This window comes from Myripristis murdjan, chromosome 11 (assembly GCF_902150065.1).
Source record: "Myripristis murdjan chromosome 11, fMyrMur1.1, whole genome shotgun sequence".
Classification (NCBI taxonomy): Eukaryota; Metazoa; Chordata; class Actinopteri; order Holocentriformes; family Holocentridae; genus Myripristis; species Myripristis murdjan.
In genome coordinates, this window is record NC_043990.1 from 13,789,539 (window position 1) to 13,814,478 (window position 24,940).

At 43.0% G+C, this 24,940-nt stretch overlaps 1 protein-coding gene across 2 annotated transcripts; it reads left to right on the top strand.

Annotated features, from left to right (window-relative positions):
• The first annotated feature begins 362 nt into the window (after positions 1-362).
• On the top strand, positions 363-23,967 carry cgnb (cingulin b). Of its 2 annotated transcripts, XM_030063628.1 has the most exons (21): positions 363-627; positions 4,990-6,170; positions 6,274-6,374; positions 6,483-6,552; positions 9,354-9,469; positions 10,966-11,098; positions 11,308-11,520; positions 14,140-14,288; positions 15,481-15,507; positions 16,224-16,344; positions 16,660-16,851; positions 17,229-17,327; positions 17,766-18,023; positions 18,526-18,696; positions 19,468-19,629; positions 19,907-19,996; positions 20,415-20,498; positions 20,597-20,715; positions 20,854-20,962; positions 21,907-22,070; positions 22,444-23,967. In XM_030063628.1, the coding sequence occupies exons 2-21, from the start codon at positions 5,019-5,021 to the stop codon at positions 22,577-22,579; spliced, it is 3,666 nt and encodes a 1,221-aa protein (XP_029919488.1). In that variant the 5' UTR covers positions 363-627; positions 4,990-5,018; the 3' UTR covers positions 22,580-23,967. The 2 variants fall into 2 exon arrangements, with proteins under 2 accessions (XP_029919488.1, XP_029919489.1); XM_030063629.1 differs by lacking the exon at positions 15,481-15,507 and having other exon boundaries at positions 364-627.
• The last annotated feature ends 973 nt before the right edge of the window (positions 23,968-24,940 follow it).

Below are 24,940 nucleotides of genomic sequence, written 5' to 3' on the forward strand. Positions count from 1 at the left end.
GTATATCCTAATGGAAATAGCATGGCACAAGATAAAGGTTAGGGGTATCGGTTTAACAGTATTTTCACTATTATTGAGGGTTATTTCCCGTAATCACTTTTTTAAATTAAGATTTAATTTGAACAAGTAAATTCGCATTACACCTATAGACTATGTGCAAAGAGCAACATCACCAAAATAACCTAAAATCTGTGATTATTAATACAATTATTACTTGGCTGTCTTAAGCCGTCTTAATAACAGAATTTGTTTTAGTACTGAGAAAGACAATGTATCTCAGTGGCAAAGAAATTTACGTTGAATTAAATATCCTATGAAATAACAGAATAAACCGGGCGTGTTTACCTCTGTGAGGGATGAAGCGGAGCTCCCGGCCGGCGCCGCCCTCCCGCTGCCTCCCACCAATGAAGTGGCTCCTGAGGCGGGACGATCGCATGGCCATCCGATGTACTGGCAACAGGTTGCACTGGTGGACGGGGAGATTTCGCTCATGTCCTCAGTTCATTTGTGGAACATCATTTGATCTTTCCATCAGTGTGAAGAGCCGCTGACTGTGAGGATTAAACCCAGGGCACTTCTGACAGAGCGGGGCACATCTAGGCGTCTGGTTTTGGACCAACATCGCAGGTGAAGTAGAATAAATCGCCCGCTTGTATTTACACAGCTGCTTGTTTACTTTCTACTTAATGTAGATGTTTGGTTGTTTGTAGTGTACCAAGTGGAAAAGTGCGGGATAATTTGGGTCCACATGGGCAATAATGTCAGCATGGATTCGGCTTCTGTGCGTTTTGCTGAGCGAGCGTTTCTTATATTTGGATAAGCAGAGGGGACACCTGTGGCTTTGTGGTGCGTTGGCAGCCGTCTTACTGCGCTCAGCCTTTTCCTGCCCTCGACCATGACTAAAAAAAACGTCCGACGGAAAAGCCCTTTTGTCCTTTTTCGTTGCAGGCATGTTTCAATGAATTCGGCGCACCATTCACTCGGCCGACAGCGCGCTAGGCTGTTGCTTATAATTGGATCTGACTAGTGTGAGTAAAGAGGATATGAGTGGTGATTTATAGCAGGTAGGCTACAAATAGGATGCGTCGGCATCGTCTTGTGGGGCAGGTGTGCGTCGCTCCGCTCTGCTCATGGTCACAGTGGCTCATGTAAACAAGCCGGTTTCGACGCTCACCGATACCGACTGACTGGATAGGTGGGTGTGACGCAATTAATTCAGGAAGCAGGTGCTTACGGGAGACTGAGCCCTCTTGCTCTCCTGCTGAGGTGTTTCCTCAGATGCGCTAAAGTGCACCACAGCTTTTTTGAAAATGATCTACTTCCATGCATGAATCAAGGATTGTAACTATTATGTCTGAGAGTTATATAAAGGTGAAAACTGGAGTTGCAGAGTGCACACTCCACTCCTAGTCTTTGACATTACCATGGAAATACAGTGCATATATTGGCTGACGTATTCATAGTATGCTCAATTAAATTCACCTTAAGTTTATTTAAGACACATATGTCCATATCAGTAATACTGGGCTCTAACACATGGAAATATGCCTCCCTCTGCACAGTCCCTCATATATCCTCACCAGCAATTACTTTATGGCAGATAAGGCGCTGCACAGAAAAGGTATGAGCTTCAGGAAGGTGGTGGTGTGCTTGGTCCTTTTTCTGTTACATTCCAAACAAATTGGTCCACAAATACACCTGACCTAAAACTGGTGCTTGGGGGTACACATCAAGCTCATTTTGAAGTGTTTGGGTAAACATGTCCCTTTAATGAGGGGCTATTACCATACTGTTGTTGCTCAACACAAGAGAACCTATCCCTGTGTCATGTTCCCATCCTGCTCTCAAACAGCACTGATAGGTAAAAGTTGTCATGGCCCGGGGTAGTTATTTAAATATAGCACTTTCACTACTCAAAACGGCAGGTAGGTGCTGGTATGACACCATATAGGCTTCAAATGGAACTTGTGTAGTTAAGTTACCTAAAAGCGTAGGAGAAGATGAGAAAGCGAGGTGCAGAGAGCAGTGAAGAGGGGGTCAGGAAGAGGGGCAGAGAAAACGAAGAGTGCATGCGTGGAGAGAACGGGAAGAGATATGGCAGAAAGGCTCGTTTGGTGACATTCCTTTCTGTGTTGACAGTGCCATTCCTTGTGACAGGAGGGGTTTTTTTGGAGAAGAGACCTTTAGGTGAGCTTGTTGTCACAGAGCAGGACGCTGCTACTGGTGGCTGCAAGTGTACAAACAAGCTCTTTCCATTCTTTCAAAATCCTTACCAACCATTTCACACCTGGGAGCTTCCTAATGCAGCCAGCCTAACACTGCTGCCAGCACCTCGATGGCAATTAAGGGAGAGGAGAGCATCAGTCATTCATTTAATGCAATGCAGATTTTCAGGTACTTTAACCAGTAACCTTCCAGTTGCACCTGTTTCTTTATCCCTCAAGTCATTGTGTTGATATGTATGGTGCATTAAGATTGGCTCAGCTGCTTCCCAAAGCCAACAAGAATGAATTTTGGTAGTTTTTTTTTTTTTTTTTTTTAATTAGTCTTGTTTGTTGACTGCACATACACACAATCTTACTTGCTGAGATTCAGTAGACGTCCACCTTCACTGAGCTTAACCTTGCAGACCTCAAACTCTCGTGTTCCCTCATTAGATGTTGCCCTAGATCTCCTCCAATTGTACAGTTTTCTAATAATCTGTTTTCCTTAAATAAATGCAAACCATGTGAATGCTGTGCGAAGAGTATGCCTGGAATCCAAGGAATGTTTTTAGAAACACAAAGGCTGACTTTGACTTGCTAATCTAAGCGCATGGCTGGCCAAGATGCTGAGCGTTACACTGTAACCAGCAGTCAGTTAGAGTTGGTTACTGTTTAATGACCCGTCGATGATCAGATTCTGCCAGCTAGAGTTTCTGTATGTACTGTTGCTATAGATAAGACAGACAGATGGGAGTGTGATGTGGTGATGCCCTCTGCAAACTGCAAATAGCAAGAAACAGGGCTGAAATCACACCATATGGTAAATGTCTGTAAATGTGTAAATATAGTCTGCCTACAAGAGACACTACAAGTAATGTTATGTCACTCTTTTCTGACTGCATGTATCAGTGGTGTTTTAATATGTTCACAAATTACACAAATTACAAATAGTCACACTAAGATAATCACTCAGGCTTGGTGATATGGACACCCTAACCCTAATTAAAATGTTAGGTTGTCGTTGCCTCAATACAAATATAAAAAATGTTCAATAACATATCGATCAATTTAAAACATGTGGCAAAAATAGAGAAAATTGTGGTCGCATGCCTGGTCATGATTGAGGAGACACACACATCACACCAGGACTGCACACTGTGTTGCACACTGTGTTGCAAATTGCATCCCTTTACTGTAGTACAGCCTCTAAGACCAGGAAAAGACATCACTTATGCCACATCATAAGACGATATCTTGTCTCATACTACAAAACTGATATGATATCAATGCATCACCCAGCCCTAAAAATCACATTATTCTAAGAATCTAAGTAGTCTTAGTATCACTTTGAAGCAATGAGCTAACCACTTGGGAACATCGAGCATCAGCGCTGCTACCAGATGGAGAGTGGAGGGCAGGTGTGTGCGTGCAGACATGCACACCCCTGCCTATCTGTGTGTGTGCACGCGCTCGAGCCAGTGTGTGTGCATGCAGAGCTCAAAGTAAACAGACTACGCCTGAGTGAGTCTGCTCTGAAGTCTGGAGACGAGGGAGATACTTTGGCAAAGGGAGAGGGGTGGTGGTGGGGGTTGGAGAGGGGGGTCCATTCCTAACATAGCCCCCAGTGTTTCATGCTCCACAGAGTCTGGACAATAGCAGGAGTATTCACCTTCTCATCGTGCTCATCACCAAGCCCATTTTTAGGGGATTTTCATTGGTCGTGCTGAGATTAGACTGTTTTAATGGTAAATTTGGTACGTGCCAATGCGACACACAACACAAGTTCCATGTGTTTGTGAGTAAAACATGTTAGGTGAACAAATGCCACTGTTACCACCTGTATGGAAAACATATCCACCCGGGTCATGTGATATCCACCTAAACAGTAACGTTGTTAAGGTATGTGTTGTTTCAGGCTGAAGATGCAAATATACTTAAGATTTTTGCTCTTTGTCTCCTTCAACTGCCTAAAAACATAAAAAATGTAAAAGATAGGGAGACAACTCACTATCCTTTATTAATAAAAGCTTCTACAACTGGCACTGTTATGTAAATTGAACAAAAACACCCACCCAGAGGCACTTTAGCAGTCCTATACAAATGAGAGGCAATATATTGATCAGCTCGTGGTGTGATGTGTGTGACCACTCCCTGTAACACACTGACACACATTATCTACTTGCACTGTACTTCCTGCTTGTACACATTCCCATTTTCATTCTCTCTCTGTCTGTCCCTTTTTCAAGCACACACGCAGACACACACACTACCTGTTTTCACTTTGTCCTGCCCTCTCAACACATTGTCTCAAAAAGTAGGCTCAATCCTGAACACACAGAGGTTCTTAGTGCCCCAGTGGCATATTTGGCTTGACATGAATACAATCCATCCTGTGAGGGAGAAGCAGATTTGCCTGTAGAGCAGCAACAGCAGATGACAGAGTTTCATCAAGATACCCGTCTGCAATCTGATGCATATTTTGACCCCACCTGGGAGGAAGTAGGTCATTTGTGCAAAAAAGAAAAAAAAGTTATAAACTAAGGAAAAATGCATGAGGACGGGGATTAGATAAAAGGAGCTATCTGAGTCATTAGCAAGTAATTTACTGAAAACAATGAAGGTCATTCTAAGCCTAGTAGCTGAAACAGAGCTAATAATAGTAAGTCGCATCCCATCAGAGCAGTGGAAAAACACATGTTCAGTGTATGCTTTGTTGGTCTGGTATGTTCAACTGAGTAAGCTCATTTGAATTTCTTCCCTTTCTGCCCCATCCCTGTCTGCCCAGGCCTCCTCCACAGCAACCAGGAAGCAAACATGAGCACTCTCTCCTCAGACAAGAAGCCACTTGTGGACTACGGCGTTCAGATCCGCTTCATCAAGGATCTCCATGACTCAGGTGGGGGCTATTCGGAAAAGAGCAGAGCAGGCAACAGCGCAACTCCACCCTCCAACAAGTATGGGGTGGCGGTGCGGGTTCAGGGCATCTCTGGGCAGCCCTATGTGGTGCTACAGGACGGGGAGAAGGGCGACTCATATGGGGTTCAGCTAAAGACTCAGGCCCAGTCTCAAAATGCCAGCCCGGGACCCTCATCACCCTACAACAGTCTAACAAAAGAAAATAAATCAGCAGAATTCACATCCTCCTACACCGCTGCTCCAAATGTAGCAGTCTCCCCTGCTTCTCTAGCAGAAGATGAGGATGTGGAGATTTTTGGGAGCCCTCTTAAGCGACCTCCCGGGGATGGACAAGCAGGGAGCCAAGGGGAGGGAGAGGGTGGAGCTGGAAGCAGAGAGGCACAGTCGGAGACGGCGAAGGCTGAAACCCAACCCAAAGCAACAACCAGTGGAGCAGAGAAAGAAAAAAGAGAGAGGACCAATAGGGAGGAGTTTAATGAAGCAGGGCTGAAACCTGTCAAACTAAATGGGGTAGGGCCCAGAGGGGTCAGCCAAAATGGTATTGGCTTCACCGGGTCACTGGGAAGGTACAGTGGGAAACAAATGAGTATGGATTCCCCTTTGGAGTCTTTCCCAGAGCCTCCAACTGAGGACGAGGCTGCTCCAGCAATAGACACCAACTCCCTGGCTCCCATCAACAAGCTCATCAGCAAGTTCAACAGCGGGACACCAGCTAGCGCCACGCAGACCAGGGGCCGCTCTGGAGCAAGGCAGCGGCTCAGGTTTGACGAGCGAAGGCGGTCCAGGAGCCTTGACGCCCGAAAAGACGTTCAGCACGAAGCCCCCCCTCGCTCTCCCACTTCTCCCACTCTGAACCCCTACGCTACTCCTCTCTCTCCTGTTTCTACCTCCTCCAATTTGCTGACGTCATCCAGCCCGGCGAGCGGTAGCCTGGGAAGGAGCCCTGCTTCCGTTGCCAAGGTGACGGCCCTTGCTGCACCGAAGCCGAGCTTTAAGTCACCAGGGAAGTTCGTTGCCAAGGACACCCCTCCGGCTGTACCAAAAAAGCCTGTAAGTGTCATTAACACAGATCTTGTTGTCTACAGCTCAGCAATATAAGATAGTCTCTTTGCCTTGTGTCTTTTTACTTACTTTGCTCGCTCTCTTTTTCAAGGAGATACCCACCACTCTGAGGAACCAGGGTCAAAGTGCAGAGGTCAGCAGCGGGAGGGACGCACAAGTCAAGCAAGCGATATACAACATCCTCATAGAGGGGTAAATAAGACTACAAGCATGATGTAGTGAGCGTCTAGATGCATTGTTGTATTCATGCATAGACTCTCTTATTTATCTGTTTTGTCCCTCTTTATGTTTCCTCATCAGCAACAGTGGGAGTGACACATCCATCAAAAGAAAAGTCAACCTTGTCTATGAGGCAGCCAGCAGTTTGAAGGTATGAAGACACTTCAGAGTTAATTTATATCATCAAGTCTCTATGAGTAGCAGCTGGTTAATGATCCAGAATGAATTTTGATTTTTTTTTTTAGGTTAAAAGAGCCTGATTGTTTATAATGGATCAGTTCTCCAATATAAGATTTGAAAAATGGAATTGTTAATGGAAGTGGATGAGCTCATGGGCTGTGTGTGTGTGTGTGTGTGTTCAACAGTTTGGTTAAATAAGGCATAAGGGGAGTCATGGTGTTTGGTGTCTGAGATGAATGGCTCCTGTGATGAGGCTAACAGGTGGTTAGCAGGCTGTCCACTTCTCTCAGGATATGAAATTTCTGTTCCATCCTACGTTGTCTCCAAGGATCCTTTTTTGGCAGGCCAAAAAATGCAAAAATTAAATTAAGGGACACGCTGAGTATTTCACTGTCAATTTTGGCACCATCCCTGCACATTTGTGAATCTCTGACAGATCATTAAAATAGATTGGGCCCTGGTTTTATGCAAATTATTCACGCACTACAGTTAATTCTTCATTCTTCTCTATGCATACAGATCTTATTCCTTTGTGTCCTGCTTTTTCACGACGCACGCATACAACAGTGGCTTTGTATAGGCACTTGAGTTTGTATGATGCCTTATTGCAGAATTCTCAGTGTATTCATGGCCTCGGCTGCCTATGAATCATTTGCCTTCCTTGTCTCTTGGCAACGATGCACCTGCAGAGGAAAGCTGATTAGGGCCCAGTGTGTAAAGGGCGCAGTCATTGAGAGCCATCAATAATTGAGTTGGACTGGAACCCTGCACCAGCTGGGGGTTAGCAGGCTGGCTGGGACAGATCCCTCTCTTTGGGGTCCTGTTGTACCGCGGCTCCGTGTGTTTCATGGTAACCAAGCCATTCATCTTAGTTCACTGTTTTCAGACAGGACCATCTCAGGCTGTGAATTTTTTAGAAGAGGAACAATGGCTGAAGTATCCACAGAGTGCATAACATTATGGTGAAACTATAAGGTGAAGGGTTTTCCACTTTGTGTGAATGTAATATATACACATATAAAGGATTTCCATATGGCATATGGTATATGTTCATTATAAATACCTTTGTATGAAATGTTTTCAAATTTGTCATATTTTTATAAATGAGCATATATTAACTGGTCCAGAGGTGGTATATATGTTTATATGTATGTCTGATATATTATTATATACATATACAAGATTTATGACAACATTTTTTGGGTATAGGGGCATTTATCTTCATATATCAGATTTCCATTTGGGTTCTGGTTGAGGCTATTTCTTTTCCAGCTCACGCCCTAAGCTAAAACATCGCTCCTCTCTATATAAAACCAAAACATAAGATGAGGGTCAGTATTTTACAATAACAACTCGCTCAAAGGCTGCGTGTCCGATATGAGGCAGCCGTGGTGCGTCCAATGTCCAGATTAATGTAGTGATACATGATCAGCCGTTCTTTTCCAAGGTTTATTTGTATTTCAGGGCAGCGTGGTTCACAAGCGAGATGTTAACGGCGGGTCAAAGTTCCCTTCGGGACCGCTGATGCCTTTGGCTATCTCTGAGCGCTTGTGGTTTGTTTTGGCTGGTTTACTGCAGTGTGGTCGTTAATGTATGTCAGTGGGGGAGCAACGGAGAGGCAGCACTGACACAGTATTTTGTTTCCCCCAGTTAACTGAGGAACAGTGTGTGTGTGTGTTTGTTGGGCTACTTGAATCTAACGCTGCTCTGTGTGTGTGTGTGTGTGTGTGTGTGGGAACACCTGTGTAAGCCACCTAATTGTTGCCCAGGCGTTTATTTTATATGACGACTGGCGGCTTATTAGAGACAGATGTTAATTTGTCAAAACATCTAGACAGAAGCAGGCTATTATTCATGACCAGGCGTTTATTGGAAGTTTTATTGTATCTCATTTGCATAACATTATTACAGCATCTCCAAGTACATGAGCGGCACAGGAGTGTGTGTTTTATTGTAGATGATGAACACACATAAGGATGCAGTGGATGCGATTTACTCCAAGGGCACAAAAGCGGTGTAATGAGCTTTTACATCTGCTCGATTATGTTATCTTCCATTCATTATCTCTTTGTTGGAACAGAAAGAAACTGAGATGTTCCGGAATGGGATTATCTTCAAACTGTCCTGTGGCGGGACGAAATGAAACATATCTGTGCAAAATATACTTTCATAATCTATTTCTGATAAGACTAGTAATAGAAATGTGAGTCCCCTGAGGAGTGAACCGTCCACGATCCTCGCTTTCTCTCTTTGTTCCTGTGTGTGTGTGTGTGTGTGTGTGTGTGTGTGAGAGAGAGAGCCTTTTTAATGAGTGTGTAGGAGGATGAGAGTGGTTCCATGGGCAGGCTGTGCTTCTACTTCCTTTTCAGGGATAGAGAACCTTGACGAACAGTGGAGTGGTGTGGGCGATGAATGAGCCACGCTCCGGCTCTGCTCAGATACCCTCCAGCCTGTCAAAGAGAGTTGTTTACATGGAGAAATGTTTTTCTTTCTCTCTTTTTTTTTTTTTTTTCTCTCACAACGTCTAAGCACATTGGCAAGGCCTGTTCTCCCAAAGATTTTCTGACTGTCAGAAAGTAGGGCATGGAATCCAAGTCTTTTTTTTTTTCTTTTTTTTTTTAAGTTTGAAATAGTAAAGACAAGTTGGGGATGATCCTTTGTTCCAGTTCCTCCAGTTTCTCTCTCTCACTCTTTCCTCTTTCTCTCTGTCTCACCCTCTTGTGTGTGTGTGTGTGTGTGTGTGTGTGTGTGCATGCGTGTATGTGTATGTAGATGGGAGGATCTGATGGGAACCTGAAAACGGAGCTGGAGGACAGTGTGAATGACAATATTCATCTTCAGGAACAGCTCCACCGCAGCAAGACAGAATTACAGAAGGCCCATGATGAGTAAGTTTTATGTGTGTGTGTGTGTGTGTGTGTGAGACCTGGGTCAAATAGCACTTACAACTGAGTGTTTGTTTTTGTTTCCCTGTGTGTCAGAGAGATGGGATTTACATTAAGATCAAAAACGCCCCCACACACTGATCTTGCAATTTCAGATGATTCCTTATTGTTTTATAAATCCTCCTCTGAAATTCCAAGAGCAATGTGCTGGATTTTTTTTTTTTTACCTTTATGTATTGAACACCACCTGAATGCACATTCATAACATTTGGATGTGTCAGTTCTTCTCCTTTTATACTACAAAGATGGGATTCCCATACAGGACAACTCAAAGAGCGCAAAAATCCTTAGAAAATCACAATAAATTGTTTATGTGCCCATTTTTTACATACATATATATATATATATATATATATTTAACCTGACACTGAAGTGTGTTGATGCAGCAAACCCCACCCATCTAGATTATTTTATTTTATTTTATTTTATTCTTTTAGCTGTGACCAGCAGCTCTATAGCTCACTCTGTTGGTTGGTTGGTTCTTCCATGAAAATTTCCACACCTTTTTGTGGCCACAGTTTTCACCCTAGGATACCGAAATTTGTCATGGACATCAAGTGTGTGTGTGTGTGTGTGTGTGTGTGTGTGTGTGTGTGTGTGTGTGTGTGAGTGAAGGTGTGTGTTTGTCTTCATGCCAGTTGGCTAAAAGGAGGCGTGGCAATGGGAGTGGCCTATGACAAAAAGGTGCAGAACTTAGAAGAAAATAGAGTCATATAACATGGCCATACTTTGTAAAAAAGACACATGCACACACAGGTAAACAGAAATACACACACACACACACACACACACACACACACACACACACACACACATACACATCACATTGGTGATAGTTTTCCCCACCATATACATTAACCACACCCCCTTTCATAAGTCATGAACGGTCTCTCATAGACTCTTACGGGACGCTAGAGCGGGTACCCGCTCTAGCAACCGCAGCTCTCCACTTATAAGGCTGAAATTTGCTGTGGAGGCCAAGTGTTTGTGAGTTTGAGTGTGTGAATGCACGCACGCACATACACAGCTGCAACTATTGCAAATTTGTATTTTATTTATTGAATCATCTTTTATGTTATCTTGTTTTATCTTTTTTTGTTTTATTGTTTTTAATACTGTTGTGGTGATCAAGTGAGTGTGTGTGTGTGTGTGTGTGTGTGTGTGTTCTTTTTGCACATTTGTGCAAATGTATGTGCACTTTACAGCCAACCCTGAGCTTCTTTTTATGGTTACTGTGGGCTACTGTGGCTTTTGCATCAATGGGTCATTTCACTTTACTTCCTGCCTGATTGATCGGCACAATCAATCAGGCAGATCTGATGTTGACTGATATTGATGTGTGTGTATGTCTCTGTGTGTGTGTGTGTGTGTGTGTGTGTGTGTGTGTGTGTGTGTGTGTGTGTGTGTGTGTGTGTGTGTGTGTGTGTGTGTGTTTGCAGGCTGGCAGAGTTGCGGATGGCGAGGGAGGGGGCGGAGTCCCGTGTGCGTCAACAGGAAGACCAGCTGGCCGAACTTCAGGAGGAGCTGAGGAGGCTGTCAGAGAGCTCACCTCACACAGACTCACTGCAGACGGTACTGGCACTGAGGGACACACACACACACACACACACACACACACACACACACACACACACACACTCACTCTCTCTCTCCCTCTCAGGTTATATTCAAGCAGTATGAACACACACAGAGACATTATGAGCACACAAAGGTGCACCCATAACAGATGTATCTCTCCATCTATCCATCAGTCTGCTGATGTGTGTTTCTCCTGTCTGCAGGATGTGATGGCCCTGCAGGCGGACCTGGCTGAAGCGGCCATGTTGCGTCAGCGCATGGAGGACACGCTGCACCAGCGTGAGCGTGAGCTGACGGCCCTGAAGGGGGCGCTGAAGGAGGAGGTGGAGTGCCATGACAGAGAGATGGAGGCTCTGCGGGAGCAGTACAGCCAGGACATGGAGAACCTTAGGAGAACCATGGAGCAGGTGTCACAGGTACGGCAAGCTGGAGGGATCCCCTATCCTGCAGTTTGTTTAAAGGAGCAGTGCACCCAAAACACAAAAACAACAATTTCCCATTAACCTGTAGTGCAGTCTGTCTGTACAGGAAGTTTCTGTCTGATTTGGCAAAGTTTCAGTCTTTTGCCAAAGAACACCAGTAAACTGTATCCTTCTGCCTCTGATTTGCACTGGATGAGGGTTGGGCAGATACAGTTTGCAGGTGTTATGTAGCAGGAAATAGTTCCCATAAAACTCTTCACCCCTGAGGGCCGAGGTGTCCATGTCATTGTTGATTTGAAAAGAGCTGTTTCTGTTTCTTCTTTTTTACATGGAAATTTTTTACAGTTTGCGCTTGAAATTAGTTTAACACAAAACTTTGCTGTCATGCAATCAAGAAGTTCGCACGTCATTCCAGGCCAGTTAGTGAAGTAAAAGAAAAACATAATTTTTCTCAGTAAGTTCTCCTCAGACGGAGCCCGCGGGCAGCAGTCGTTGTTACATGCAGTTACTACATGTGACTACTTGTTGTGACATGCAGTAAGCATGTTATCATGTGTGTGTCTCATGCAACAGATTTATAGTATTTGTAGTCATAGATTAACAGTGGTTGAGTTAGACCTTGTTTAAAAGCAAAAAATCATGAAAACAGTGAAAACAAGAGACAAAAGGAAACACAGACTGTGTTATGGGAACAAAGAAACATCTCACCCACAAGACAAAGAGAAAAATTTATCTGACTAACATACAAATGACATCAAAACTCAACACAGGCAATAAAAGTTCAAACACAACAACAGTCATTAATAAAAAAGCAAGGGAAATAAAATAAAAATCCAGCATTTTTTTTTAGCGTCTAATTGATCCCACTGTGAAAATGCCTTCATTTCAACACTGCAAGTTGAACAATCCAATAGGTGCAGACATTGTTTGATGTGATCTCTGTGCAGAAAACAGCTGCATTTTGAATGTCCGTGATGTTTTTCTGCAAGCTCTGTAGCTCAATAAAAATAAGATATAAACACTGATGGTTTAGTAATAGTTGCAGTATAATTACAATTCTGTTTCAAAATAACAAAAATTCTTGTTGAGTTTTTGATGTAGTTCTGTCCAAGTCATAATGTTTTGTGTGCTGGCATTTTAACACAGAGCCAAGAATGTATTTTCAGCATTTTTCATGTGATTATCCTCACTGCATTGCTTCCAGTTCAGTGGCAAGCTAAATAACAGCATTCAGGCATTCAGACGCTCATAACATCTCTGATAGCTAAATTACATTATATATTGTTGCAATTATGATAGCTCTTGAAATGGATATTTCTCCAAGCTCGAAATGGCAGCTGAAAGTGCTTTCTGCTGATGTGGAAGAATTATAAATTATCTAAAATATGCACCAATCAGAAAGCATCAAGTTATGTTTTTCAGAATTGGCTTCGTCCAGTTGCAGGTCACACTGTGGGGAAAAATGTTGCATATGCCTGTCAGTCCGTTGTCCGAGTGTCCTCCGTTTGTCAATAAAATGCTGTTTGTGTATGCCAAACTTGTAAGAAGACACCTAATTTAGTTAACGCGTCTTTTTAATTGCATTAGACCGTTTGTTTAAGCATGCTCCAAGCCCATCTTGTCAGTCATTATGCATCCAGGCTTTGTCTTGTCATTCTGTTTTATATGTCAATATGGCATGTGTTTAATAACCGTAATAAAACACTATGCCAAGCTTAGACGTGCTGAGGTTAAACCGGGTAGCCCTAGATGCACTCTGTGCTTACAAATGTACCGATCGAGGGTTAGAGAGCTTCACTAAGTACAAAGGATTGCCACATAAAACTTTTCCAGTTGTTGTTCTAACCAGTGCTCTCTATTTTTGGATCACTGTAGGATATGTGGAGGAAATTTGAAGCATCTGTTTACAGGGATAGATCATTATGCAGGTTTTGGAAGCAGTGACAGCCGTGTCAGGAAAAAGTAACGTGGAGACTGAGAGAGGCAGACAGGTTGGCAGCTGCATCTGGTGAGGTGATTTGTTTGGGCATAGGTTGATCAAAGTGGTTGCACTGTCATTCTTGTCAACTGTATCCTACTCCATCTTTTTTGATATTGACACATTTCTTATATAGAAGTCCTAAAAACGAGCAGGGCAAGATGGGACCTCAAAGTTTTCAACAACCGTATCCGTCTTTGCTCTGTTGCTGACATTTGAATACAGTCAAATGTAGGTCTGCTTGGTGATATGGAGAAAGTCAAATATCACAATATCTCTGACTGAATACCTTGATATCAACATTGTGACAGTATTGCATCGATTACTAATGATGCTTTCATAAGATATTTACACACAAGAGATTTTTGATAAACATTAGTAATGCTGATATGATGACCAAGCAGATATAGGCAAATAATATAACAGCTACCAGTCAAGAAAATTCATAAAACTGCATTCACTATATTGAGACATTGTTCAGCCATAGCCACGTGTTTGGCTTCAGAGAAGTACCTTTGTGGTGTGGATTGAACGTACTTCCATATATTATTATAAACCCATAAGTTTATAATACCTTTTAGTTGTGTGTGTGTGAGTACATCCATGTTTATGCTCACACTGTGGTCATTTACCAGTCTCAGGAGCAGATAGAAGAAGAGCGGCAGCGGGTGAACGAGTCTGTGCTGTCCCTGGAGGAAGAGCTGGAGAGCTGCAGGAGCCAAGGAGATGAGTGGAAGGCGCAGCTGGAGGCCACGGCTGAGGAGCTCCACACCACCAAACAGGAGTCAGTGTCTTCTAAGAGTTTTATCGTGAAATGTGCATCATACCAACATAAAGCGAATAATGTTACCAAGTGTAGATCTACAGAATATCCTCTCATCAAGTTTAAACACAAAGCAATAATGCAAAGAGGATGGTTACCAAGGCACTCTAGTGGTAGAAAGGTAAAAGGCCTTTATTAGTATTAATGCATAGCAAAGGTTAAAAACATGCACTTATAAAACAAAACAAGACAAAACAAGACTTCTATAAGCAATGACAGGAAATGATATCATAGATTCATTAGCATAATACAGCAAATAACTCAAAATGATGGAAAAAAACATCCAAAACCCCACATATATACGAAATATACACACCCCACAATTTGTAGGTGTGTATTTTTAACCTTTGCTATGCATTAATCATACTGATAAAGGCCTTTTACCTTTCTACCACAAGAGTGCCTTGGCTTGGCCATCATCTTTCTTGCATCAATTTTATCATCCCCATACCAAAAACCACTTTGTTGGATTTCTCGATATGCTCCTCACTCCATTTTTCTATACAGTCAGTAATCTTGCAAAGTGTCATTACGTACGTACACACACATTCATAATCGTGCTATCTGTGTAACTCAGTTGTTTGTAGTTGTGTGTAGATCACAGCACATTAGACACTTAACAACAAAAGTGTCCAAACAGCAAATGGCACACAACAATACAAGTCACTTTGTATTCTGTCTGTATGCAGACACACACACACACACACACACAGCCACCTATCTCACTGCGCTCTGTGGTGTTACATTTAAATCCTCACAACACGTGTAACCTGCATAACCTGTATTTCTGAATGGCACCATTAACGTGTCAAGATAGTAAGACTGATAATTTTTTAATGAAGTGACAGACCAGTGACTTTTTTTTTTTTTTTTTTTTTTTTTTTTTTTAATGTAATCTCTGTTGTTTTGAACCAGCAGCTGTAATATTTCCTATCACTCATTAGAAGTAATCTGATGGTTGAATACAATATTATATTTACTTTATGGTACTAGTGCATTCAAGAGTTCAAAAGAACCTATACCTCATACTGAAGATGGTGTAATTTTGTAGTTTTAGCTTTAGTTTGACCTGCCATGTTTGAATTTCTCTGCAGTTTTCCTCTTTTTAATGCATGCCCTCTTTCTTTTTTACTTGACTTTTTTTATTGGCCAGGAACAGGAAGACCTGCAGCAGTCAAATGTGAGAGAGGAAGTCAGTCTCACTGTGTTTGGTTTGAGTAGATTAGCCTTAGTCTCAAATGCCAAAATCTGAATGTGAGATATGCTCATGTTTAATTCTGTTTACATGCTCATATCTCAAGGTGATATTAGGGACAGATTTAGATTACTATGCCTTACTAACAAAAATCCAGTGATATTAATCCCAATAATCCCAACACCCTCGGGTCAATCATCACAAGTAATTCACCTGATTTTGTCTTGACCAATCATTAATCATTCTCTTTAATCAATCAACCAATCAACTGTTTTTGTTATAATCAATCGCTCTGATTAATTACTCTAAGGTTTGATTTGCAATCAACAACGCTGATTTTGAAAAAAAAAAAAAAATTATAAATAATAATAATAATCTTACCGTGTCTGTTGCACCTCAGTTTAAGGCTCAGTGTCATAATCAAACACACAGCGAAATCTTTCTCCATGAACAAAAGATAAGCTCTGGATGTTTTGTTGTTGTTTTCATGGTTGAGAACAATGTGTGCTTTGTTTGTTTTTAGCTGTTTGTATCTTTGGTGTAACAGTCACTGGATTTTTGTCTGTGTCTTTGTGTGTGTACACATTTGTATGCCCATGTGTGCACATAGACTTGCAGTGTGTGTGTGTGTGTGTGTGTGTGTTGACATGTGAGTTACTGTTACCACTGTGTGTTATTCAAGATGTATTGTCTTTCTGTAGGCTGCTGAAGTCTCGTATGGAGAAGGAGGAATTTGAGGGAGAGCTGAAGGATCTTCAGGATTCATTGATGGCCATGAAGAAACAAATGCCCGGTTTTGATGAAGACCGTTCTTACACGGAGGTAAATCTATTTATTTTTATTTTTATTGAGTATAATGACTGCCGCTCACATGGCGCTCTGTTATAATACTGGCAACCATACACACTCATTCACTAGTCAGACTCTAATTACCTTTGTCTTTCTGTATCTCTGTCAGAATATTAACATGGCTTTCGTTATTCCTGTGTGTGAAGCTTAGTTCTCTTTCTCTGACACACACACACACACACACACACACACGGACACACGTTCACTACTCATATTGACACATTGTTATGCGCCCTAGCAGATTCCTCTCCTCACACACATTATTCATCTTTGATTACTTATCCCAAGGACCTTCAGCGTTGCCATGACGATCTGAAACAGGCTCACGCGGACCTGGACAAACAGAGGGCCGAGTTGGAGGACAAGAGCGAGGCGCTTCGAGCTCTGAAGAAGGCCAGCGAAGAGAGAGAGGCTGAGCTGGTGTCTGAGGTCGACAGGCTGAAGAAACAGGCGCAGAAAGACAAGGCCGAGCTGGAGAAGGTGAAGCTTTATCTGGACTCTAGAAATAAAATCACCACGTGAATATGTACATGAGTATATATTCATATAAACACTTGGTTTGCAAAACATTTGAAACAAGTTGCATTCCTTTAAGTGTTTGTGTCTCAGTTGCCTCCAGGCTTAAAGATTTTGCTTTAACCTGTAACCTTGAACTGTCAGTGTATCTACACTGGATTATTGAAATGGATTTACTGTGTGCAGTCAGTAAGGCGTTGTAGTGATGACCTGGATTTATGTTTTCTTGGCATTGTCTTTACATTATCAAATGTGTGACGGGAGGTTTCATTCTTATCCCTCGTTCTCTCCCTGTCTTCCTCTTTGTGGCTCTCTGTCCCTCTGTCCTCTTCTCTCTCCAGTCATTAGCTGGATCCTCAGCAAAGACTGTGGTAGACCACGGGACCAACCAGGAGCTTCAGGAAGCAAACGCTCGCCTCAGAGAGAGGCTGGCCCGCATGGTACTACTGCACATAAAAAAAAAAAAAAAAAAAAAAAAAAAAAAAAACATGCTAAGAGACAGTGCATTGCTTTACACACATGCATGCACACTGAATGTTTACACATGTATCAGACACACAAAGGAAATGATGAGTAAATTAGTACAAATAACAACTCAAGACTTTGGCTAGATGTGTATTTTGAGCAATAAGGGATGAATATGTAAGGACATATGAAGCTTTTTTGTACATGCCCTGCCACATGTATCAGTAACCAAAAATATAAGTTAGCTGGTTTAATATGATTTAGAGATAGATGACTTAAGGTGACAATGCGCAAGGTGCATAGACCATCAAACCAAACCATCACTGTATATGTGGGAAATACAGTATCTATCACATAGCTGTATGAAAACATTACCAAACAAGATTAAAGACTCAGGATTTCTGTCTCTCCAGTCGAGGCTCCACTCCAGCTTGCCCCTGAGCTCGGAGGCCGAGGAGGCTGTGGAGGCCCTGGAGGATGAGAACCGCTCCCTCAAGTCTCAGCTGGAGGAGGCCAAGAGAGGAGCGACCCGTCTGAGCAAGGAGAGGGATGAGCTCAACCGGCGTCTGGAGGAGAAAGACCTGGAGAGAGAGGCGCTGCGGAGGGGCAAGAGCGACCTGGAGGAGCAAAAGAGACTGCTGGACCGCGCCCTGGAGAAGATTAACAAAGAGGTGAGTGGGCGTGTGTCTGTCAGGGCTAAACTAATGTACTGATTTGTCAATACGCTGGGCCAGTATGCTGATTATCAGTGAGATCCACTTCTGATGTGATCGCGGTGTCTCCCTGACCACAGCTACATGAACACTAAAGGCCGCAATTTAATCTTCTTTTCTTTTATTAGTCATTTAAAATTCTTTTAAATTATTATTTTTTATTTAAATAGAGCATTTTTCTTCTGCATTTGAATAGATGGGCTCAGCCAGTCTGCCTTAAAGAGCAGCCAAATAAATGAATTTCATAAGTATTGCTTTGAGTGGAGTTTTAGTTATTCAGTAGTCATGTGTTCATGTGAAATACTCCATCTGACATTTTCAGGTGGCTGAGAGCTTAGTTCATCTTTGTGACTCTTTTATGATTGTGAAAAACATTCAATGTGTGTGTCAATGTGAGTTGTTTTACATGATAAAGAAATGTCATCTCCATCCCTCCCTCTGTACCTCTTCCTCCGGGCAGATGGAGATGATGATGGGCGACTCCCGGCAGTCGGTGGCGGCCCTGCAGACTCAGCTGGACGAGTACAGGGAGCGGTCGAGGAAGGACCTGCTGGACGCCCAGCGCAACAGCAAGGACAGGCTGGCTGAGCTGCAGAGGGCCCAGAGCAACCTCAAGGCCCAGCAGGAGGAGGTGAGAGAGGCAGCTGAAAATAAAGAAGGGGAAATTTGATGCTGGCCTGTGTCATTTGAGAAACACCCGGCATCTCTGCAGTATCCAAAACATCTATGCTGTTGGTTTATTTTGAATACGTTACATGGTAAAGTTGAAAATCTGATTCCTGGAGCACAGAGGAGAATCTTCTCGGATTCCTGCTGTTCAACTTCATGTCAAAAATGTATTTTTTTTAATAATGTAATTGTCATCGGTTTTGAGCGTTTGCAAATTTTTACATGAGTATGTTATTTTTGGCAAAAAATTGTATTCAGTTTCACAAGTGTAGTGAAAAAGAAAAGCGAGTCCAGGCCAGAGAAGAACCTTACAGGGCAGCACTGGGTATTGGCAAGGAGATCACAATACAATACAATACAATACAATCTCAACTGTATCAATTTTTTTTTGGAAACTTCTATAACAGGGTCAAGACTGATGCAAAAGATTGATTGTGCAACTAAGTATTGAGGAAGTAAACTCTTTGTGCTTAATGTATATAAACGATATTACTGATAATTATTCACAGTACCAAGAGAGGTTTACTGCTTTTGGAAACCCATATACTGCATCATTGGAAGTGTGTATAACTAGATCAAAGTCAGAGAGGGTAAATCTAAAAAAATAGCATATTTTCCTTGCCTGACTTAAGGACAGGATGGACAATTTGAGGACAGAGAAAGGCATCTAAATGAGCTGACTTGCCACTCTTCTTTAAAATGGCACTCCCCTCCCCTTGCACCTTGTTTCCAGGTGTCTCGCCTTAAGAAGGAGCTTCTGGCTTGCGTCGAGGAGAGAGACAGCGCCCAGCTGGAGAGGGATCTCCTCAGCAGCCGCCTCAAGCACCTGGAGAGCGAGCTGGAGGAAGAGAAGAGCGCCCACACCGACCGGAGCAGGGAGATCAGGGGCCTGGAGGTGAGGTCATGAGGTGGAGGAGGTCAACAGGCGTAGAGCGGGTTAGGGTTAGCGAGTCTAAAGATGGGGAGAGTAAATTGGGAGTGGGAGAGTGAGGGTCAAGTGGCCAACTGGAGGGTGGTCAGAAATAAGTCTGCTCCTCATGTAGGGGAGATTTGGGAGAGTTTGATATGACAGGAAGAAATTATTGTATGTATGAATGCACTCATTTGTTTGCTTCTGTTTCCACGCATGTGTGTGTGTGTGTGTGTGTGTGTGTGTCCCTGTGTCCTTTCAGGATAAAATTAAGACACTGGAGATCGAGCTGGATGAGGAGAGGAGCAGCGTGGAGCTTCAAAATGACCGCATCACACGTAGCAGAGATCAGGTACAGGCAACAGGCACACATAGAAGTATTTGACTACACACACACACACACACACACACACACATGCAAACAAGCAGGACGTATCTCCATGCTCTGCGGTCTACTTATTCTGCTGGAGTCAATGCACACTCTAGCTGCGATGCATTTTATTAAAAACAAGCGGCGTATCGACGGAGAAGTGTTTTCCTCAGGGTCGGTGCTGTCAGCTCTCTGTCGATATGTTGCTCCTTTTGATGATAAAATGTATCAGAGCTAGAGTGTGTGTCGACGCTCTCCTTGCCACTTGTTATCACACTGGTCGGCTGGCATCTCATCCACATATGGTGTGTGTTGCTCTTGCCTTTCTCTACGTTCACGGCCTCCACTATATTGACTCTGTCTTTTCTGTTTCTCTCTTTTTTTCCTCCTCTTCTCTCAGATCGATCAGCTCCGTTCAGACCTGATGCAGGAGCGTTCAGCAAGACACGACCTGGAGATGGACAAGAGTTCACTTGAGAGACAGGTACAATCACACACTGCATACACACACACACACACACCTACTGTTAAAGCACCTTTTGGAAAAGTCGGTGGTTTCTTACGATATTTCCTCCCTCGCAGGTGAAGGAGCTGAAGTCTCGCGTGGCAGACATGGAGGGACAGACCCGGCCCACAGCTGGGATCACCCTGCTGGAGAACAAAATTCAGGAGCTGGAAGAGAGGCTTCGCAGTGAGGAGAGGTATGATCAAACACACACAACAGAAGATAGAAGAATATGTATGTCTGTCTGCCTTTCTCTCTAAATGTGGAGGCCTACTTTACAATTTGTATTTTGTGAGCATAAGTATTTCAGTCTTCAAATGTCATGTGAATTCAGAGAGAAGGCCAGTATCCAGGCGTCTCAGAGGCGGATGGAGAGGAAGCTGAAGGAGCTCAACGCCACCCTGGACCAGGAGAGAAACCAGCATGCTGAGCAGAGAGATCAGGTAAAGCCACTGCCCCAAACAGGCCTGTAACAATTAAACCAAAAACCAGGATTCTCCATGTGTGGTGAAATCTGCCTTTTTTTCCCCACCAGAGCTCTTGCACATGATTTTTTTAGTTGCTATGGTTGCAGTGATTCAAAACCTTATAACATATTGGTTAAAAAATATACAGTCAGAATTCTGAGTGCAGGTCGGTGTTTTCAAGCCAAACCACAATACAAACTGAACTGTGGCCTAAAAACCCAGGTACAAGCCAAACAGTGGAAAAGGTGAATTGCTACACCCACAGCTCCAACACTTATTGAATGCTAATCAGACCCTGGTCAAATAGGATTTGCAAATAATTCTGAGTGTTTGTTTGAACACGGGTAGCGTATCAGATGTGCGGGTCTTACTGCCTTTTGGACCCAGATAGTGTCAGGTGAAGTAGTCACGTAGAAGTATATTCATATTTGTTTTCAAACGTTTTACTGTTGCCTGAGCTTCCTGCCATTTCATGTGTTGTTCTAATGTGTCAAAATTAGCTCTTTTTTTTTTTTATGAAACCAGTTGTAAGAGCTCACTAACACATATTTACAAATGCTGTCTGACTGCTGATTCACAAATTTGACTCACACATAGGTCAACTGCTCCATCTGCGTAAGACTAATTTTAGCTGTGCCCCTCCCGACCCCCAACCCAACCTTACTCGGTCACCAGAAAGTTTCCTGACCCCCGCGCCCCTATCCTCTTTCTGCTGCCTCAACCCTTTTCCTTATTACTACCTCTGTGGCCAGTCCCATATAAACCCTACATACCTCTCAAACACCTGCTTGCACCTCCTCCTCCATCTCTTTCTCCTGTATCCTCCGTTCCTCCCCTCCAACCCCTGCCTGCGCCCTCATGTCTCCCCCTGGACCCTCCTCTGTTCCCCTCTAACCCCCTGACTCTCCCTCCATCCCCAGTTGTCTCTGCGTGTGAAGGCCTTGAAGCGGCAGGTGGATGAGAGTGAGGGAGAGGTGGAGCGGCTGGAGGGAGTCCGCCGGAAGGTTCTCAGGGACTTGGAGGAGCAGCAGGAGCTGCAGGAAGCCCTGCAGGCCAAAGTCACAGCGCTGGAGGCTGAGCTCAAGTGAGGCTTGTTAAGAACTGAATTTGTTCTCCACAGCTCATACCATGTATTTTGTCTCTTTGTGTGAAACCCCAGACACATTCAAGCACTTCATCAGGCACCATACAGTACCATTTATCTCCTTTCCACTAGGTGGCGCCCTATTATCACCTAGCTCAATTTTATGTAACATGCTTGACATCATGCTTGACAACATGCTTGACATCATGCTTGCACCAGGCACACCGTTTATTTTGTTTCAAGCTAAAGGTTCATATACAAAAGTTCCTCATGTGAACATATGCCAATATCAGTTTTAGTAGTAAAGTATAAAAGTAGATTCAGCATAAAGAGGAATTCAGCTGACATTGTGTTTTCTCTTGCATTCTCTCAGGCGGAAAGTGCAGCAGACACACCGGTCGGCCCTGGGCTCCTCCAACTTCAGCTCCGAGGACGAGGATGGTTTCTATGACAACAACAACATCACCTGCATCCTGACTGAGAGCCACCTGCAGACCACCAACTGCTAGGGAGGGATGGAGGGAAGAGGGCAGAATGGAGGCATACAGAGGGATAATAAGGAAGTTGTTTTTAAAAGACTGACAGAAAGTTTTCAGAGTAAGGTGCTCAGGGCTGGTCGGACCGAGTTGCATGAAGAACTAAGTTGCCAAGCACTATGAAATTGCCTTGCAGTTGCTCTTGATTTGTTTTTAGAGCAGCAGTTGTTGTGTAACAGCTCCATAGGAGACAGGCTGTCAGGATACTTTGATTACCTTTTGGCGCTTTCTTGCCGCAATCGCTTCACTTTCTGCTTTCATGTGTCGTCTGTCTCAAGCGTTAATTGTGTTTTTTTTTTTCTTTGCTCGGTTATTGCTGAGGAGAGGCATTACAAGTACAGTTGGAAATACACGGTTTTGCTTTGCTTTGACCTTTCAGCATGACTCATATTCTCAAAAAGATTTTTAACTGAACATATTTTTTTTTAAAAAATCCCGTGGTAGCACATAAATGTGTCATGGTTTCTATTCAAATGCCAGATATCTTACCAGTTTTGTTTCATGAACGCATGACTTGCAAGTTTATCTTCTTCAAAAAATGGCTTGCATTTTTTTTACTGTTCCAAAGCAGCATTTTTCTTTGTTTCTGTATTTTGTCTTAGATTAGGCATAATAAGTTACATTTGCCAGTGTTGTTAGCAGGTCTGCTGTATGTACCGTAATGCTTCTTTGTATATCTGAAGTGATGTGATGTTTAGTTTTGTTTTGTTTTTGTTTTTTACCCATGACTGTGACAGTGACAGGCCCCTTAAAACTGAGCCTGTATTTTTACACTGTTTTAGCTGTGCATAGTTGTTGGTCAAGACAATCATATACAGTAGCATTATATATCCTCAGAGAATAGCCTGTTTTTTCTACTTTAACAAATGTATTTCTTTATATTGTCTGCTATTTCTTTGTCTTTAGTTTGGTCCACATGCATGTTTTCACTCAGATGCCTTAAAAATAAGCTGTTTTATTTGCCGCTGGTGTTCTTGTTGGGTCTGCTGTTCCCTTTGTTTGCTGCTTTAATGATTTGAGTCGTATTTCACATGCTTGCCATCACTTGCATCAACATTCCTAATCGAGGAATCGTTAGCTTAGATCAGGAAGTGTTTTACGTTCCCCCTGCTTGCACCTGCGTCTTCATGAATGTTCAGTAATCATTTCTGAATTAATTTTTGATGAATGTGTCACTTTAAGAAAAACAAAAGTTTTTTGGGTAGTTGCAAACGACAAGCATATTTTGAAATGTAAAATATGTTTAAGCTACTGTAAAAATTTGATATGTTCAGCAAAGCTTTGTAAGCTTTTCCAAAAACTTTTTACATGGATACTTCAAATAAATTTTGAACCCTGTGTAGAGTGAAAGAGAAGGAGAATCATGTTGTGATTAATAATTTCTGCCAGTAATCTACAGTCCACTACAGCCAGTAGTGCAATGCTCTCTGAACTAAAGCTGGCTGCTTTGTTCTTGATAGAGTAATCATTTTTTCCAACTCCACCCCTCACTCCTCCTGTACAGGGAGGTCAGAGGTCAGGCCATGCAGGCATCAGGTGTGTGCTTGCTATTGGGGCTGGAACCCAGACAGTCTCTAACCACGAGGCCACACTGCTGCCCCCAGATGCAGTTTTTTTAAAGTATTATTATTTAAATATACATTGACAAGATACATCAGATTGACTATCCCTCCCCAGTGCACCTCATAGCCACGTGTTTCACCTCACGCCCTGGGTGTGGCCACTGAAACTGACGTGGCATTACATCGCACCTGCACGCCTTTGTGTACTCACTTCATTGGGAGGGGTGCCAGTCATTGGCAGGCCTCAACCCGGTCTAGGAACATTGCCCTCTGACTACAGCAATTAACACACTCATCTCCATTTCACTATTTGATCTGCCCTGTCTGTTTGAATGCAATGAAAATGCCCACAAGGAGTCAGGACTTTCAAAAGGCCAGCTGTCTCGGAGCAGAATATCTGTTGTGTGTTTACTGCCACAAGGACATGAAGGTGTGTGAAGGGGTGTTTGCCATTGGACACTCATGAACTATTAAAGAGGGAAGTTCAAGTATCCTCCAAATTCAATTATAAGCCACAGCTGCTCCAGAAAAAGACCTGATATTTAGATTGAAGATTTGATTGTGTTCTAATGCAATGCCCTGCCAAACATCCTCTTCTCAAATCTACATTCTCTGTCTCTGCTGCTCGTCAGAGAGGAGACTCGGCCTAATGTTATTTTAGCTCTGGCCGAGCTTCCCCCTAGAGACTGAGAGTCTGTAATCCTTCGTTGGTTTACTCTAATTACTGAAGACATCAGGCAATTATCATGACTCCTCCTCATTCAGCCTCCCT